General features: G+C 29.9%; 1 protein-coding gene across 1 annotated transcript; it reads right to left on the reverse strand.

The window, feature by feature from the left end:
* Positions 1-10,834: 10,834 nt before the first annotated feature.
* Positions 10,835-16,081, reverse strand: LOC110659799 (probable metal-nicotianamine transporter YSL5). Its single transcript, XM_021817842.2, has 6 exons — positions 15,472-16,081; positions 12,971-13,128; positions 12,719-12,816; positions 12,491-12,625; positions 12,206-12,395; positions 10,835-12,111 (listed from the first exon to the last, which is right to left on the reverse strand). The coding sequence occupies exons 1-6, from the start codon at positions 15,878-15,880 to the stop codon at positions 10,999-11,001; spliced, it is 2,103 nt and encodes a 700-aa protein (XP_021673534.2). The 5' UTR covers positions 15,881-16,081; the 3' UTR covers positions 10,835-10,998.
* Between the last annotated feature and the right edge of the window lie 1,534 nt (positions 16,082-17,615).

The following is a 17,615-nucleotide window of genomic DNA, read 5'->3' on the forward strand; positions in this document are numbered from 1 at the left end:
GCACATAAGTGTCCTTTTGCCATGCACCCTAGTGGCACAACAATTTATAGAGGGGTAAAGGAGCATTACTGGTGGATGGGTATGAAAAGAGATGTGGTAGAGTTTATTTCCAAATGCCTAACTTGTCAGCAAGTGAAGGCAGAGCATCAAGTACCCGCTGGGTTGTTACATCCACTACCAGTACCAGAATGGAAATGGGAGAGAATAACGATGGATTTTGTGATGGTACTTTCGAGGACACAGAAGAGTCATGATGCAATTTGGGCCATTGTTGATAGACTGACCAAGTCTGCTCATTTTCTGCCAGTCTGGATGGACTACAGTTTAGAAAGAATGGCCAAGTTGTACATTGATGAGATTGTGAGACTGCATGGAGTGCCAGTGTCCATTGTATCAGACAGAGATCTTAGGTTCACTTCTAGATTCTAGGGTAGTCTTCATAGAGCCACAGAACTAGATCGAACTTCAAGATCTTGCATTCCACCCACGCATGATAGCAGCCGCCCGAGAGGGTAATTCAGATCTTGGAGGACATGCTACGGGCTTGTGTGATTGAGTTTGAGGGCAGTTGGGATACACACTTGCCTTTGATTGAGTTTGCTTATAACAACAGCTACCAATCAAGCATTGGGATGCCTGCATATGAAGCTTTGTATGGCAGAAAATGTAGAACCCCGTTGTGTTGGGATGACGTGGGTGAAAGAAAGATGATTGGACCCAAAATTGTTCAGCAAACTGAGGAGAAAATTAGAGTGATCAGAGATCGACTTAAGACTGCATCAGACCGTCAGAAGTCCTACATTGATCTGAAGGGAAAGGATATTGAGTATGCAGTGGGTGAGAAAGTATTCCTCGAGGTTTCCCCTTGGAAGAGAATTATGAGATTCAGCAGAAAGGGGAAACTGAGTCCTCGTTTCATTGGGCCATATGAGATTCTGGAAAGAGTGGGTCTTTTGGCATATCGTTTGGCACTACCTCTAGAGTTGGAGAAGATACATAATGTCTTCCATGTGTCTATGTTGAGGAGGTATCGATCAGACCCATCTCATGTACTACTAGTAGAAAAAATTGAAGTGAATCCAGACCTCACATATGAGGAAGAACCCATAGTGATTCTGGCTTATAAGGTGAAGCAGCTACGGAATAAGCAGATACCGTTGGTAAAAGTGCTGTGGAACCATCATTCGGGCTAGGAGGCTACTTGGGAACGAGAGGAGGACATGAGAAGACAGCACCCACAGCTGTTCAGAGATTGATACCAGATAAAATTTGAGACGAAATTTATTTCAAGGAGGGGAGAATTGTAACACCCCTATTTGTATAGCCTAGTATATTTTACTGTTCCGGTGATCGGTGTCGGTCCGGACAATTAAGGGGATTAGAACTGCACTTAAGACAACTAAATAAGCTGTAAACACAAATAATTAGTAATTTCCAATTAGTTAAGTATAAATAAGAAAAACAGAACATAAGAAGTTAAACGAGCCGAGAGTCACAGCGATGGGTGACCTTCTCGGGAAGGACTGCGAAGTCATTTTAAACTCAAATTTCAAACCGTAAAATGTGACGCTGCGGTCCTTAGGACTATTATAAATACAGTGGAAAAGAGAAAATCACAAAAAAAGAACTGTTAAGTCAGTCAAATAATTAGGTCAGGGAGCCGGAAGAAATATTGAATTAATTGCAAACCGGGATGAACCGGCGAGGGGCAATTTGGTCAATTGATCCCGAGAGCTGACTCCTGACCTAACTGTCAAATAAAAACGGAGAAAAGAAAATTTCAGAATCAAGAATTAAATTAAAGAACTAATAGATAAATGAAAAAAAAAAAGAAAAAAGAAAAGAAAAAGCAAATTACATCATTTTATGACATCAAAATGATGTCACAATTGATTTTTAATTTCCTACCAAATTTGACTAAGCTAAATATCTATTGAGTAAGACAAAAATAAACCAAAGAAAAAAAAAATTTCCCTCATCTTCTCTTCCAACCCAAGCCGGCCGAAACCCTTACCTCATTTCCCCATAGATATCCTCCATTAAAGCTTGCACTCAAGCTTACAATCCTTCATTAAACCTTAATAGCTTCCATAGAAACTTCATTAGAACTTGTTTTAGTCACTTGAGAAAAAGCTTGGTCACCAAAGAAAGAAGAAAGAAGGAGAAATAAGAAGAGGAAAAGACACCTAATAAGGTTAGTGATTTAAGATGCAAGATTAGTTTACTTGTTATGTTTTTAGCTTGATTAACTTGTAAATAAACTTAAAATGAAATGAAACAAATTGTTGAGAGACCAAGTTGATTTTCGGCCAGCATGTGTATGAGGGTATGGTTGCATGGTTTGATTGATTTAAATGAGTTTATGGACCTCCATTAGTTGAATGATTATAGTTAAAAGGCTTGAATTAGCTAAATGCAAGGAAATGGTGAATTAGGGTTTTGGACATTAGGGTTTAGAGACCAACAACGTGAGAAAATTGTACATGATATTTTTGACCTAATGTGAAGTGAGAAATGGTCATTGGTGACCAAATTAAGTGTGTTGGAATGGTTGGAGTTAAGGCCAAATTCGGATGGAGTATGGTCAAGCTGCTGGCAGCATGACCAAGTCAACTTTGAAGGACCAAAAATGAAAATTTACAAGTCCAATTGGTATGAGACCAATTGGGAATGAAAATAGACACTAAATGACAAAATTTTCATTTAGGAAGCATGCCCAAAAAGTGACCAAAACCTAGTGAACAAATTGACCAAACTTGAAAAATCACAATCTGCCTTGTACAAACTGACCAAATGAACAATGTTTGTTCATTTGGTCATAACTTGAGCTAGGCAGGTCTAAATGACCTGAAATTTTACCAGTGGTTAGATGAGATATAGGCCTAAAACTTTTACGAGAACACAAACTCAAATTATGCAATTAACCAAGTCATTTGGCCACCCCAATTTGGTGACCTCAAACTACCAGAACCAAAATTGCCCAGAAAATCTAGGTTGAATCCAATCCGGCAGCCATAGTTCAAATGGCTATAACTTGAGCTAAAAAACTCCAATTGGAGTGATTCAAAAAGGAGAATAAACTTAGGATAATAGGGAACATTTTCTATGAAGGAAGTTTTGCCAAATTCTAACAGAAAAGTGACCAATGGAACAGTGTATCCTTAGACTCCAAAATTGAAAATTTTTAAATTTACTTAAAAGACTTAGAATTTGAATAAACAACCAAAACCAACAAATTTAGTGACCAAAATGTGGTATGTGGGTGAAGTTGGAATTCCCATACCTATTAAGCCTTAGAAAGTCAACAATTTGACTTGAATAGTATAGTGAATAGTAACCCGAAACACAAAAATTTAAGGAACGTCGAGTTTAACACGTTAGAGCTAGGTAAAAGTGAAGTTAAATTTATTTTTAGATTTATGCTAAGTTATGATACTGAAACACTGTAAAATTGTGTGTTTCAGTTGAAAAGAATACTGGAAAAGAACCCGAGGAACCGAGTTAAGGCCAAGAGGCGACTCGCTTGAGGTTTGTGCACAACATCACTATGCTTTAAAATTCATTGATAAAGTGAATGAAATATGTATTTACTTTTGCTTTGAGTTGTTGAAAGTTTATTTGTGACATTATTTATAATGTTGTGATTTACACTGTGAAAGTTATTGTGTATATTTGAAATAACAATGTTTAGCAAATTGTTAAGATAAGTTTTGAAACCGCAGTGTCATGACCATATATTTGAACACCTCACTAGCACGACTAGTGGGGGTAATTAGTTTCGAATTTTGATTCCTTCTCTAGAGAAGTGTTGAGGTGTGCCAGTAGAAGAGGATGTGAATGGATATCCATATATTTGAGCTAGCTAGCCTTGTGATGTGATTTCTCTTTAGCCTCTGGCTATTGAGATTCTATTTGTTTCGAATGGCATAATCTAACTGTGGGTTTTATGAAATGTGATTTGATACTTTAAAATAAAATTTTTTGGGATTAAAATCTCATAATGCATGATTTGTATTTAATTCTCATGTTCAGTCAAATTTTTGAATAAATATGATTTAAGTTCTGCATAAAAATTATTTTAGTGTGTTGTGCACCATTGAGTTCTGGTACTCAGCAATAGCTTTTATTGTTGTCGCAGATATAGAGACTAGAGGAGTAGCAGACTGAGCTGTTTAGGATTGAGGATTTATCAGCTTGAAGTTATCGGGTATAATTTATACCCTGCCTGTAAATATTTATTTTGATGTATGTATTGCACATAAATGTATGGACATGTAAATCGGTCTTGAGCAGTTTGTACAAAGTTTGTCTAAGTTGTAATAAAATTTAGTTTGAATTTTCATACTATAGATTTTAGTATGATGTATATATATAGATTGTTGTCTTTAATGAATGGAAATGTTTTATTTTAATTTGAATGAGATTGATAGATATTATTTTACTGATGATTGAATTTTGGAAATTGAGAAATGTGGACTGTTGAATTTTGAGATTTAAGAAATTGTTGAGATTGATTGTGAAATTGAAGTAGCGATTGAGAAAATTTTTGAAAGTGCTTTTTTTCAGGTATTTGAAGAACTGTTTTCTCAAAATACAGATGGAACTCTGTCAAAATTTTTATAAAATTTGTGGAAAAATAAAATATGCAAAAAATTTTAACTAGTTTTCAACTTTAAATAAATGATTTTAATACCTATTAGAAAATGCTCACCACTTATCAAAAGTAAGAAAATTGTTTTAAAATTCCTTGTAGGGTACTTAATGAATTATCGGTAGGTGAAGTTCGGTAGTTCATTAGGTATTCTACGGGATCATGTTATACCTTACTGAAGGGTAAGGTGTGACAAAATTTATAGTTTTTTAAAAAATATTTACAATGGATAAGTTTTAAAAAAACCATTTAATAATTATAAATATATAGTTTATTTTTAAAAATTATTGATATTGGTAAAAATATAATTTTAATTTATTTTTAAATATAAATAAATTTTTATTTATTTTATTTTCATTAAAAATAAAAATAAATTTTTTATGTTGTCAAATTATTTTTTGGTATAGTAAAATAAAAAAAATTTATTCAAATATTAATAAAATTATTAAAATTGCATTTAGATTCTGACTAATTTTGGTAAATAGAATAAAATTAAAATTAATTTTACAATTTAAAAAAATAGCCAAATTAAATTAAAAAAATGCTTAGAATTTTCATTAATTAGTCATATTTTTAAATAAATTTTCATTTTTCTTTTCAATAAAATATTCTAATTTATATATTGATTAAAAGAAAATACTATTTATAAAAATCATTTAAACATTATTTGAATAATTAATCAATTAAAATAAAAAATAAATTTTAATTTTACATTAAAATATGATAATATCAAATTTAAATTTTATTTAATTCAAATTTTTATCTATTTAAATAAATTTTATATTATTATTTAATAACTTAAATATATATATGTATTTTAAGTTATATTAATTTTTTTTAATTTTGTTGTATTTTTGTGTTTGCTTTCAAAGAATTTTTATTAACTTTAAGGTTTAATAATAATTGCATTTAAAAAAAAAATATTTTGAGTATATATATATAGGAATAAGGTTCAATTTGCCCCGTACTTGTTGGGGAGATTCAATTTAGTCCATTTTTAACTTTTAATCCAATTTAACCCATAAGTTTTGATTTATACTTAAATTAGCCCAATTAACAAAAATGTGCAATTATTTAATTATTTTTTAAAATATTAAAATATTATTTTTATATTGTATAATTAATTAATAAAAATAAAAAAAATATTATTTTTATTATTCAATATTATTAATCAAACTGAAAATATAAAAAAAATTATATTTTCATATAATTAATTAAAATTAAAAATTATTACTATTCCAATTAATAATATTGAATAATAAAAATAATATTTTTATTTAATTAATTATACAATATAAAAAATAATATTTAAATATTAAAAAATAATTAAATATTAAATAATTTATTTAAATAAATTATTTGATATATAAACAAATTAATTAATTAATTATACAATATAAAAATAATATTTTAATATTAACAAAAGTCATTTTTTAATATTATTTAAACAAAATAATTAAATATTTTTAAAATGATATTAAAATATTATTTTTATATTGCATAATTTGTATAATTAAAATATTAAATAAATTATTTTTATATTATATTTTAATATTAAAAAATGATATTTTTGTTAATTGGGCTAATTTGAGCATAAATCAAAACTTATGGGTTAAATTAGACAAAAAATTAAAAATGGACTAAATTGAACCTCCTCGGTAAATAAAAGGACAAATTGAACCTTATTCCTATATATATATATATATATATATATATATATATATATATATATATATATATATATATATATATATATATATATATATATATATATTAAATAAGTTTTCAATGTTGATTTATCGGATACTATATTAATGTTATTATTAAAAGAGTGTTTTCAATTGATTGATACTGACCATTAAGTTAATATTTTTCAGTGTATTATTATTAAGCAAACCATAATATAAATTTTTTTTTCTCTGTGACGAGATTTTGGGATTTTTTTTGAAAGATTTATGAACATTTAATTTAAAGATATTAATAAAACTTAATTTTATATTTTTATTATATTATTAAAATATTTACATTAAAAATATGATGAATTTATAGATTCACTTGCGTATCTTAGGGGTGTAAACGAATCAAATCTCTCACGAGTTATTGAAGACTTGGCTTGATAAAAACTCAACTTGGTTCAATTCGTTTTCTAAACGAGCCAAGCTTGAATTTTATACTCGTTTAATAAATGAGCATGTTTGTTGGTTTTACAACCTTGCAAGTGCATGAATTGCTAACAAGTAATAAAGTGATGAGTAGGGTATCATTTTCATGAGAAATTTATTGGCATAAGCACTAAGCTAAATAATAATTTTGATTGTTTAGACTACCGAAGCATACGAAGGAATTGTATCTAAACTACTACTGAGAATATTTCAAAGCAAGAGAAAATAAAGTTGAGAATTTAAAGAATTCTATGAAGTAAATAATTTCGGAATTAAGATTTTCACACTTTAACCCTGTTATGGTTTTAACCTTATTCATTCAATAGATTGAATGTTGTCACTTTGATGAAAATTAATCCTAAACTATCCTAGATCCTCTCTTAAGGCATCTAAAGTGTGTTTTAATTAATCTTAGCCCTACTTTCGTGGTGATCAATCTTAATTAAAACCCTTTAAGATCTTTGATTAATTATGGAATTCCACAAAGGCTATCAGCTTATCTCTAGGTTAGATTTCTTAAGTTTAAAATCCTGATTTTCCAATACTAATATTCACTTTTCAGTTCTTCAATTAGTATCTTAAATCATAGCTAGGTGGAGACCAACACATAGCATGCATTAAGAACTCATAACATTGAATCAAAGCACAATACTCAATTCCATTAAATAAAACTTAGTGTATGTCCATAACAGAAATTAAAAGTTCTACTCTCTTAATCCTAGAATTAAAGGAACTACTCACTCATGGTGAGTTTAACAAACATAATGTAATTAAAGTAAAAGAACATAAGACGAACAAGAAAAATTAAAACAAAAGAACCCAGAGAAAGATTGTGAAACTTTGGTTGAGAGATCTCTTCGTTGGTGTTGATGCAATTCTCCTTTTTATGGCTTGGAAACTAGGGTTGCTAAGCTAAATTGGAAGTCTTCTGTCAAAAGCTCTCTCTCTTGTTTTTCTGTCTGTTGATATTTATATTGGGTATCCTAAGGTTATATTTTAGAGTCCCAAGGCCAATAGAAGTCTGTTTGGCATGTGAAAACTAGGGCTGGAATTGAATTAGGAAACTGGCTATTGCATAGTACATAGCCCATGTGACATTACAAGGCCTAGGGGCATGTAAGTCTCTAGACTCCATCTGGCTTCTTTCTAATGAGAGGCAGAGGATTACACAGGGCATATAAGGTTACACGAGTCAATGTAGATGGCCCGTGTACTACTTTCCTCCTATAGCTCTTCAGGTTCAAATGTCCAGAAGGTTACATGGGTCTTGGAAGGCATTTACATGACCCGTGTACTGCAGCTCTTCACACTTCTTTCAATTTTCTCTAGCTAGAAGGTTACACAAGTCTGTCTTCTAGTTTACATGACCCGTGTACTTTGGTGCAACAACTTGTCCAGCTTCTCCTTCTTTCCAAACTTGTCTAATTTGCTCCTATGCCTTAGATTTTTTTTAGAACACCTGAAAAGATATAAAAAATATGAAATTAAGTGGAGATCAATTGCTTTAACAAAAACTAATGAAATTAACTAAAATGCACGTAATTAACTACCTATATGCTATGAAATGCAATACAATTATGTCTAAAAATATCTATAATACAGGTGTATTAGAGCCGAGCTCAAACTCGGTAGTATTTGATTTAAGTTTCAGTTTGAGTTTAGCTCATTTACAGGTTTGCGAGTTGACTCGTTAAACAGGCTCGTGATCTGACTTATTAAATAGGCTCGCATAAACAGGCTTGCCAACTAGTTCGTAAATGATATAATACAACTCGATTTCTGAACTAAATGGTAAGTGGTTCGGATTTTTGAGTTTGGAAAAAGAATTAAATACCTATGAAGAACAAAGTGATCGGATAAGAGGTAAAGTGTTCGAATAGGACATTTGGTGTTTAGACAAGTTACAAGGTATTCAGATGAAATGGTTGTTCAAATAAAGGATAAATGTTTGGTATAATTAAAAAGTGGTTGGACAAGGAAGGATGATCGGCTATGAATTAGTTCCATGCTAAAAGTATGCCCTATATTTCCTCTAGGAATATAGGGCATATTAGGTGGCACCTCCGTAAAAAATGGAGGGAAATTAGCTGGTGAAATCCCAATTAGAATGGAAAAGATACTATCTTCTATTCTATAAATATGACTCGCATCAATCCTCAAGGTACGCTATTCTATTATGTTATTATTTGTTAGCACTTGCTCTCTCTTTGGCATTTACTAAGTTGGCATTTACTATTTTTAGCATCAGAGTGGCCTAACCCGAGCCACCAACTTCACATTTTCTCTTGCTGCAGCAGTACTCCAACCATTAACTGACTCGAGAATCTCAGGCAACATCAGTAAATAAGTTTATAAATAGGTTCATTTATACGCTAGTGAATTGGCTCGTTTACGAAAATATTTACATTAGTAATTATATTTATAATATTATAAATATATTTATTTTTATTTATAATTGTTCTAAAAATAATATATAAAAAATATATTATTTAAAATTATAATCTAATCAATATATAAAATATAGTTATTTGTAATTTTTTTTAAAATAAAGTTAATTTGCATAAAAATAAAATTATAATATTAAATATATGCTTTCAATATAATAAAATAATATATTATTAAATATTATACTATTATGTAAAATTATGATATAATCAAAATAAAAAGTGCATTTATAAAATATATTATTTGTAATTTAAATATAATTTTTATGAAAAATAATGTTAATTTTTATATGTGAAATAAATTTAGAATATTACATAATAAATACATAAATTATTTTGAACTATTTTATCTATATTAAATTAAATTACTAAATAAATAAAAATTTTACTACGTAATTTTAGTGGTGGCCGTACGACTTAAAATGTGAACCCATCTCTCTTCCTCTTTCTCTTTATATTTTGAACTTTTAAAAGATTAAATTTCAAGTTTAATACTAATTTATCTAACTATTATTATTACTTTCTCTTTCTCTTTTCAATCTCCCACCAATTTTTTCTATTAACACTAAATAATTTATCTACATATTATTATAACTTTGTGTATTATCCATCTCATAGTTTATGTCTTTATAATATCTTTCTCTCTGAACTATAAATCTTTAAAATGTTAAAATTTAAGTTTAGCATTAGGTCATCTTCCTTTATATATACTTTTTAAACTTTGATACATGCTCTTATTATTATTATTCTACTTAATGTTGTTTACTTATTCCATGTCGACTTAATATTGTTAACTTATTCAATATAAATTAAATTGTTCTACTTGTATTTTTTTTTTTTAAAAAATCTGCTTATACATAAATTAATAATAATAAAATATAAAAAACAAGAAGCTACCTCACGCTATGCTTTCTTTCCCTCTTTTCTCCACTCCTATCGAATAAGAAAAGATTGTTTTATCTATCTACAACTCATATAAAATACCAATTGAAAAAAAAATTTTCAATGAATAAAAAGATATATAATAGAAGTAAACTTTCGGATGATCATCTTATTAACAAAATTTAATTCTTATTGTTTGTTGTAGAAATAAAATATTTACGAATTTAAAAAATAAAATGGATTCACATGTAATGTACTTGTTATAAAAGAAAAAAAAAATTATATATAGAAAATTTTAGAAATGAAAAAAATTAACATAAATCTAGATTGTTGAATAAGCATATGAACATTTTTACTGAACAATTAATATATAGCAATTCCAGTATTAGATATTATGAAAAGTTAAAAAGTTATAATATTAATAATTCAGTGATCAAGTGCTTGTTTCATATTTCGGGAGTTCAAAGGTTCAAGTAAAAAAAAATATATATGTAAAAATAAAAAAGAAAATAAAATGATCTGAGTCTTTTTCCCCAAATTAGCACATTTTCAGTATTTTTACCACATCAAAATGTATTTGGACTTTTAACTGAAAATTCAAGAGTCAGTTTATGTATAATAAAGAAGGACAAAAATGTTTCTAATGGCTGAAATATAACTTGAAAACATGCATTTGTAGAGATGCATAACAATCATATGCAAGGCTTCATACACATTTACCATTCATGATCCCTTTTTAGAAATGTCTATAAAGAAAAGGCCACTCCCTATTACACACATAATGATCAAACTTCAGATCCATACACGATTCATTACCCAAATTATAGGAAGCACTAAAACCATACCTTCAAGCTCAAAATCAGCCTAATGACTCTAAAAACTTATCAACACGGCTATTTGATCCCCTTGACAAAAACTTCATGCAAATCGGGGGTTTAATCCCTGCTAGAGCGAGTATTGAACTGGGTAGAGTCCATATTCCATCCCCACAAATCAAACCCGAAGCCACTGCAGGGCCGAAATTGTCTGCCTTCCTTCTATCAATTTTCTGCCACACAAATAGAATCAAGCTTCCCATAGCCATGTCAATGGCAAAGTATGGTCCCAGATAGAAAGGTATAGCCATTGCCATTGGAAGGGGAATGAATCTTGACCATTTCTTACCCGATGAGTCTTTGATCAAGTTTATCGCAATGGCTAAACCAAAGAACACATAACAAAGTAACAGACAATTCTTTGGCAGAGCTGAAAAGCCTTGAACCCCCAATATAGCCATGTTTCTGTAAATAACAGCATTAGGAGAAGGGTATTCACTTCCAGGATGCCCAAGATCATCGAAGGCCTTGTAAAAGAGCCAAAAGACACAAGGAGAAATAATGCAACCCATTGCAGTTCCAATTACTTGGCTCACAAACATTGACCGTGGTGAAGATAGGGTTAAGTAACCTGTCTTAAAATCCTGAGTGAGATCAGAGGCAGTGGAGACAATGTTCATCATCACTCCACAAGCTGCAAGTCCAGCAAGAACTCCGCCATGTGAAGCACCAGCCCATGCCCCAATTGTGAAAATAGCTAGCTTCCCATAGGTAGATGCTAGAGACCAGTCAGTGAGTCCACATCCATAAGCATTACAGAATGCTAAGGTTGGTGCAAAGATGTAGATGACCAGTATGTAGTACCATTTGAGTTGGTGAAAGATGTGTGGAAGAGTGGCTGTAGAGATGGCAGCAATTGTAACATATCCTGCAATAGCAAACCATGTTGGAATTTGATCTTTGATAAAGAGTCGTGTGCGGCGTTCATCATCGTAAGAGAGCTTAAGGCTCTTAGGAGAAGGATGGTCAACAACAGGGAGACCACTGCTTGCACCTCGACTTCGGAGTTGGAAAAACAAAGCAGCAAGAGTTCGGCTTAGCACCTTAAAGAAGTTGTACAGACCATCACCCAAGATAATGGCAATGGCAATAAACACCTGTGTTCATTGCATAAGCTAATCAGTGGAAATGAAAAGACTTCTGGAAGCATTTTGTGATCACGTCAGGCCCTTTTGCTGATAAGAAACTTACCTTGTAACCTTGAAGACCATGTATGTTGGTTGACTCAAGGGCAGCAGAATACCAGTGACCCTTTCTAGTATCTATTAAAGGCCACATCAGACCCCAGGAAAGAATTCCCCCAAGCAAAACTGATATGTTTACAATATGTGGGCAAATCATTCCAACTCCAACATACGTTGCTGAGAAATCAAAGTAAAACCTGTACATGTAACAATATTTATATATATTTTCTTTGTCTCTGATACAAGGATTTTCCATTAAATAAATCTTTTGCAGGTTAAGAAATATATTTACTTGTTTTGATAAGCTTTCAGACCAAATGTAGGAAAGTAAGCAAATCCACAATCATCTCCTGCAGTATAGAACCATTGAAAGAAGCCCCACAAGAAGCTGAAAGAGAAGAATTTCCCCAATGTTTTCACTTGTTTCCTACAATGGCAGAATGGAGAAGGTAACTATTTTTTAAAATTGTTACATGTCCACATCCAGTTTAAAAATAAATTTGGTCTGACAATGCCTTACTTTGCTAGTTTGGCTCCTGCAGGGGTGTGGAAGCTGTTGATGAGATGAGCAGTTGCAGTGCCACTTGGATATGTCAATTTGAAGTCTATGATCATGACCTGGAGCCAATAAAGGTGATTACGTGAAATCTCATGCAAGACTTTCAATAGACAAATGTAGGAATCAACCCTGACAGAAGAACTTTGTATGATGAATTTATTTGTTAGCATCTAGTACCCTTTCCATTCTACACGTATGTGCTGTATTTTGTACCTTTCTAAGAGGCACCACTGAGAAGAGGCCCAGGAAGCTAACTACAAACAGAAAGCCGATCATCCAAGATAATGATGGATTTTTGTGATAATCGCTGTCTTCTGCTGATTGTTTGGCAATAGTTTCACTCATTCCAAAGAGGTAACTCCCAAAGCCACCTATTTGCACATCAGTGACAAAAACTAATCTTAAGCAAACTGATATAGATTATAGGTTGGAACTAATAGCAGTCAGTATAATTCAAAAAAAAAAAAATCATCAATTCAACTAGCACAAACCATTTCCAAGCATGATTATAGTGCCAGATTTGGAATTCATGCGCCAAATTAGACATTTCATTAAAATTGTTTAAATTCTAAACAAATTTGGCATATTTAAGTCTTTGATAGACTATTTTCAAGATTAATTTGAAGTGACATCATCCATTTAAACAATGAAGTCCATGACTGCTATTAGACTATTTTCCCAACAAATATGGCTTATGTAAGATTCTAATCCATCTGTCACTCACAAGTCGATAAATATGCCATGTTAATTTTCTACCCTTACAAAAACACCCTTTCAATCATCCTTACTTTTACAACTTTCTAAGGTTGTAAAAGCTTCCATAATTTTTAATCCTATATTTCATAACTATAGATTAAAGGAATCCATAGATTAAGAGCAAAAACTGTTCACCATCTCTTATAACAAGCTGAACATACTAATTTATAGGGAATATGAAATTAACATATTTTTGCCTTTTAAAAAGTACATAGTACTCTGTGAACAACCACTCTTGAACGAATTGCTAGGTTCTCATCAATATACAAACATAACAGGCAAAAACTAGTCACCCAAAACCAAAAAGTTTATTTTCCATTTCCTTTTTTCTTTCCTTTATTATTATTATTATTATTATTATTATTATTATTATTATTATTATTATTTTCAAAGCAACAACATTAACCATTAGTTTCTAACAACATAATTAGTAATGAGTGATAATATAAAAAATTTTTCCCATTTTCATTCTGCATAATATGAAGAAATTTTCCATTTTAAAAATACTAATGGCCTACTGGGTGGACACAATTTCATTAGCATATAATAATTTAAACTTGAAATTACATGGCTGCTCTAAATTCTTTAGATTTTTACATAAAGATACCATACCATAAAATCTTAGAAAGAGAGAAAAAAAAAATTGTCCAAGCATGCATATATATAGTTTCACATATTCTACAAATAAATGAATGGCAAATAATGGAATATATTATTTAGGGCATCATGAAAAAAATATTGCACCATCATTTTTTGTTTTGATTTCAAGCCTTCATGGTCATCCAAACTTCTTCCATTGAGAGTACAAAATTAGACTTTTTCATTAATTTCCCGTTTTGAAAAATCAAATGGCAATCAAATGCACATGGCAGGCTTAAAGGCTTAAAACTTATTAAAGGGTATAAAAAAAATTATGTGGTTTTAGTTATTAGCAAGTTGGGTAAGATAAGTTTGTGGATTGCCATAAGCAACATTCAATCCAATACACAACATACAATTTGATATGAAATCAATCCAATTCAATCTACTAACACTTTTCTAACTAGGTTGGATCATGTGGCTTTGACAGTTTTTGAACACCCCTAGTAATCAAAAAATTATATAATGAAACCGATGTATGTACAACAGTTTTATTGTAACAATTGATTGTGATGAGTCCCTCGTGAATCCTACCAAATTAAACTGTTGTACATACAATGGTTGTACTAGATAAAAATTCTTAGTAATCACACTACTCTTATGAAAGAGAGGTCATGAGTTATCTATAGATTCTATACAACCTAGACGAAGATGGTCTGTGTATGTACAAATACCATCATATTTGCACAATCTTAACAAATCATGTGCACAAACATGAGAGGACTCAAAATTCCAAATCCGTATGAGAAATGCAAAAGGCGATTTACTTTTTGGTCGCTTGTCAAATTTTAAAGGACAATTATAGCCTCTTTCCGTTATTACCCATTATACCCTTAGTTAAGTCCCTATGCTACAGAGATTTTGAAAAGGACAAAATTTTTTGTTTTTTTTTCCATATTTCATTTTAAAAGAGGAAAATTCTTATCTATCTTTCACACATCGTGAATTTAAATTCTTATCTAGATTCCATACATCGTGTCTATTAAGTTTGTCTTAAAGAAAATAAACTTTGTCATTTTGCAAGTTTTTTTTTTCTCTTTCCACTCCCCACACCATTTTAGCAGTCTCTTACCACTTGGAAAAGGACAAGAGGAAAAGACTGGCAATATGTTGGAATCAAACTTTTCACACTTTAAAATTCAACAGCTAAAGAGATTGATTTTACTTCTCAAATATCAATTCTGAAAGTTTTGTCAGTTGAACATGTAATTTCCACATAAAAAATAAAATTTGAACATGTAATTTCCACAAAAAATAAAATAAAAATAAATAAAATAACAATTAGGGTATCCAATAGAAGAAAAACTAAGGAAGCGTACCGCTAAAGGCGATGCCAGAGGAGGCGACAACACAGGTCTGGATGACGGTATTCTCTTGCCTGGTGAAGGGTTGGCTCAAAGGACCAAATTTTCCGAGAAAAGTAGTCCAAATCTTGAGGAAAAAGAAGCCCAAAAGACCAGCAGATACATTGAGTGAAGGTATGATCCCAGTTGTGAGATTAAGCTTCATTACTATGAAGCTAAATAATATGCTCAACACAAAGCTCACAACGAAGGCTCTTATAGTTAGTTGGTTCCTCCATAATGGCACTTCTTGGTCCTCGAATACACGCTCCACAGACCACTGCTGGTTTTCTCTTTTTTCCTCTTCTTCCTCTACCTCTACCTCATCTTCTGAGTTTTTCCTCTTCATCTTCGTTGAATCGAAACCCACTTCATTGTTTTGCATGTTTGGCTTTTGTGAGGGAGAGATTTGATCTTCAATTGATATACCAGTAGGATAGTTGCTTGTGGGTGTCTAGATCATATTATAGGCTATAAGAAAAGGAAGAAGACAAAGTAATTGAAGTGTTTGGCTCAGAACAAGTGATGCAAATGCTTTGAAAGGGGCGATTTTCCTACTACAACAATTTGACTTTTTGACTCAGAAATAATGCATTTACGGATTTCAAATCCACCACTCTATCTATATAATATTGTGTCTAAATTTGATTTAAAATAAAAAATATATTATTACGGAGATAGAAACATATGGAAGTAAATTTAAATATATATATAAAATAAGAGAATGAATATTATAAATATATTTTTTAATATTTTTTTAAATATAATAAAATTTTATATATTTATATACAATTAAGTCAAAATTATAAGATATGTATATGTACATATATTAATTACAATTATAAATTATTTACATAGTGATGGAGCTCGAAAATCAAGTCAAAGAGGTAAAAAAAAATAATATATAATTAACCATTCAAATACACAGACATATAAAATATATTTTTTTATATTTATTATATATATTCATAATTTAATATTTTTATATATTAATTTTTTTTATCTAATATAACATTATTATAATATATTAACTATTATTATATTTCACTTTTTATGATATTTATATTGTAGATACACTTATTATTTTTAAATTAAATTAATAAAAATAAAAATATAAAAGTAAGAAATTATAAAAATAAAATTTATAATGAAAAATTTATTATTATAAGATAATTTTATAATTGCAAGCATTTTATAAATTTATGGAATTAACTATTTATTATTTTGTTAGTTCATAAGTATTAAATTTATTAATACTAATTAGTTTTTACCATGTTATAATTTTTATAAAATATATGTAATTAACGTGAAAAAAAAAATTTTTATACTATTTAAGAGTTTATGTACATAATAGTAAAAATAAATTTAATTTGGTATAATTTTATATAATGTGGATTTTTTTTTATTTCTAGTTATTTTCAATTTGATATTTAATTTTGTTTGACAAAATTAATTGTGAACATGCATATCAATAAGTATCAATATTATTAATTTTTATTTGACATATAATATTTTACATAATTTTATATTTTTTTATGATATGGAGAAAAACTTTAAAAATAAGATTTAAAATATATTTGTGACACCCCTTATCTGTCAACAGTGTAGCTGAGCAAGATATGTCACACTCGGTGCCGGAGCACCATATCTTATCTTACTTTATTTTTTATCCTTCCTTAATTTATTTCTTTATGGTTATGAAATGCAATTTGTGAAATTTGACTCATTTAAGTCATTTATTGAAATTATAAATTCATTTGAGGTTTCGAAAATTTTATCGAAAATCTTGCAGAGTACCGGCTAAAAATGGAGAAAAAAGTTTTTCAGAACATGCGGAAAACATTTTCTATACATTTTCAATCATTCTCAAACTCCATTTATGTCAACATAATCTCAATATTCTCAATCATTTCTCAAAACTTCTTCTATTTGTCATTCATTCATTTAACATCATAATCATGTACATTTCATTTATAAACACAAATTTATAAATACTGACATTCATACCAAATTATATTACATAAGTTTCATTTTATACATGAGAAAATAAAAGTTTAATTACAAACAGTATAAAATACCAAAATGGGACCTAGTGTCCTACCAATGCATTGTAGCCTGTG

This window comes from Hevea brasiliensis, chromosome 16 (genome assembly GCF_030052815.1).
Source record: "Hevea brasiliensis isolate MT/VB/25A 57/8 chromosome 16, ASM3005281v1, whole genome shotgun sequence".
Classification (NCBI taxonomy): Eukaryota; Viridiplantae; Streptophyta; class Magnoliopsida; order Malpighiales; family Euphorbiaceae; genus Hevea; species Hevea brasiliensis.

Bases quoted from the DNA above. Each gene is read 5' to 3' on its own strand.
- LOC110659799 (XM_021817842.2), bottom strand. From the start codon at position 15,880: ATGCAAAACAATGAAGTGGGTTTCGATTCAACGAAGATGAAGAGGAAA. The intron at 12,817-12,970 runs GTACAAAATACA...TATTGGCTCCAG, and splicing joins CAGTGGTGCCTCTTAGAAAG to GTCATGATCATAGACTTCAA. The intron at 12,626-12,718 runs GTAAGGCATTGT...CTGCCATTGTAG, and splicing joins GCAGGAGCCAAACTAGCAAA to GAAACAAGTGAAAACATTGG.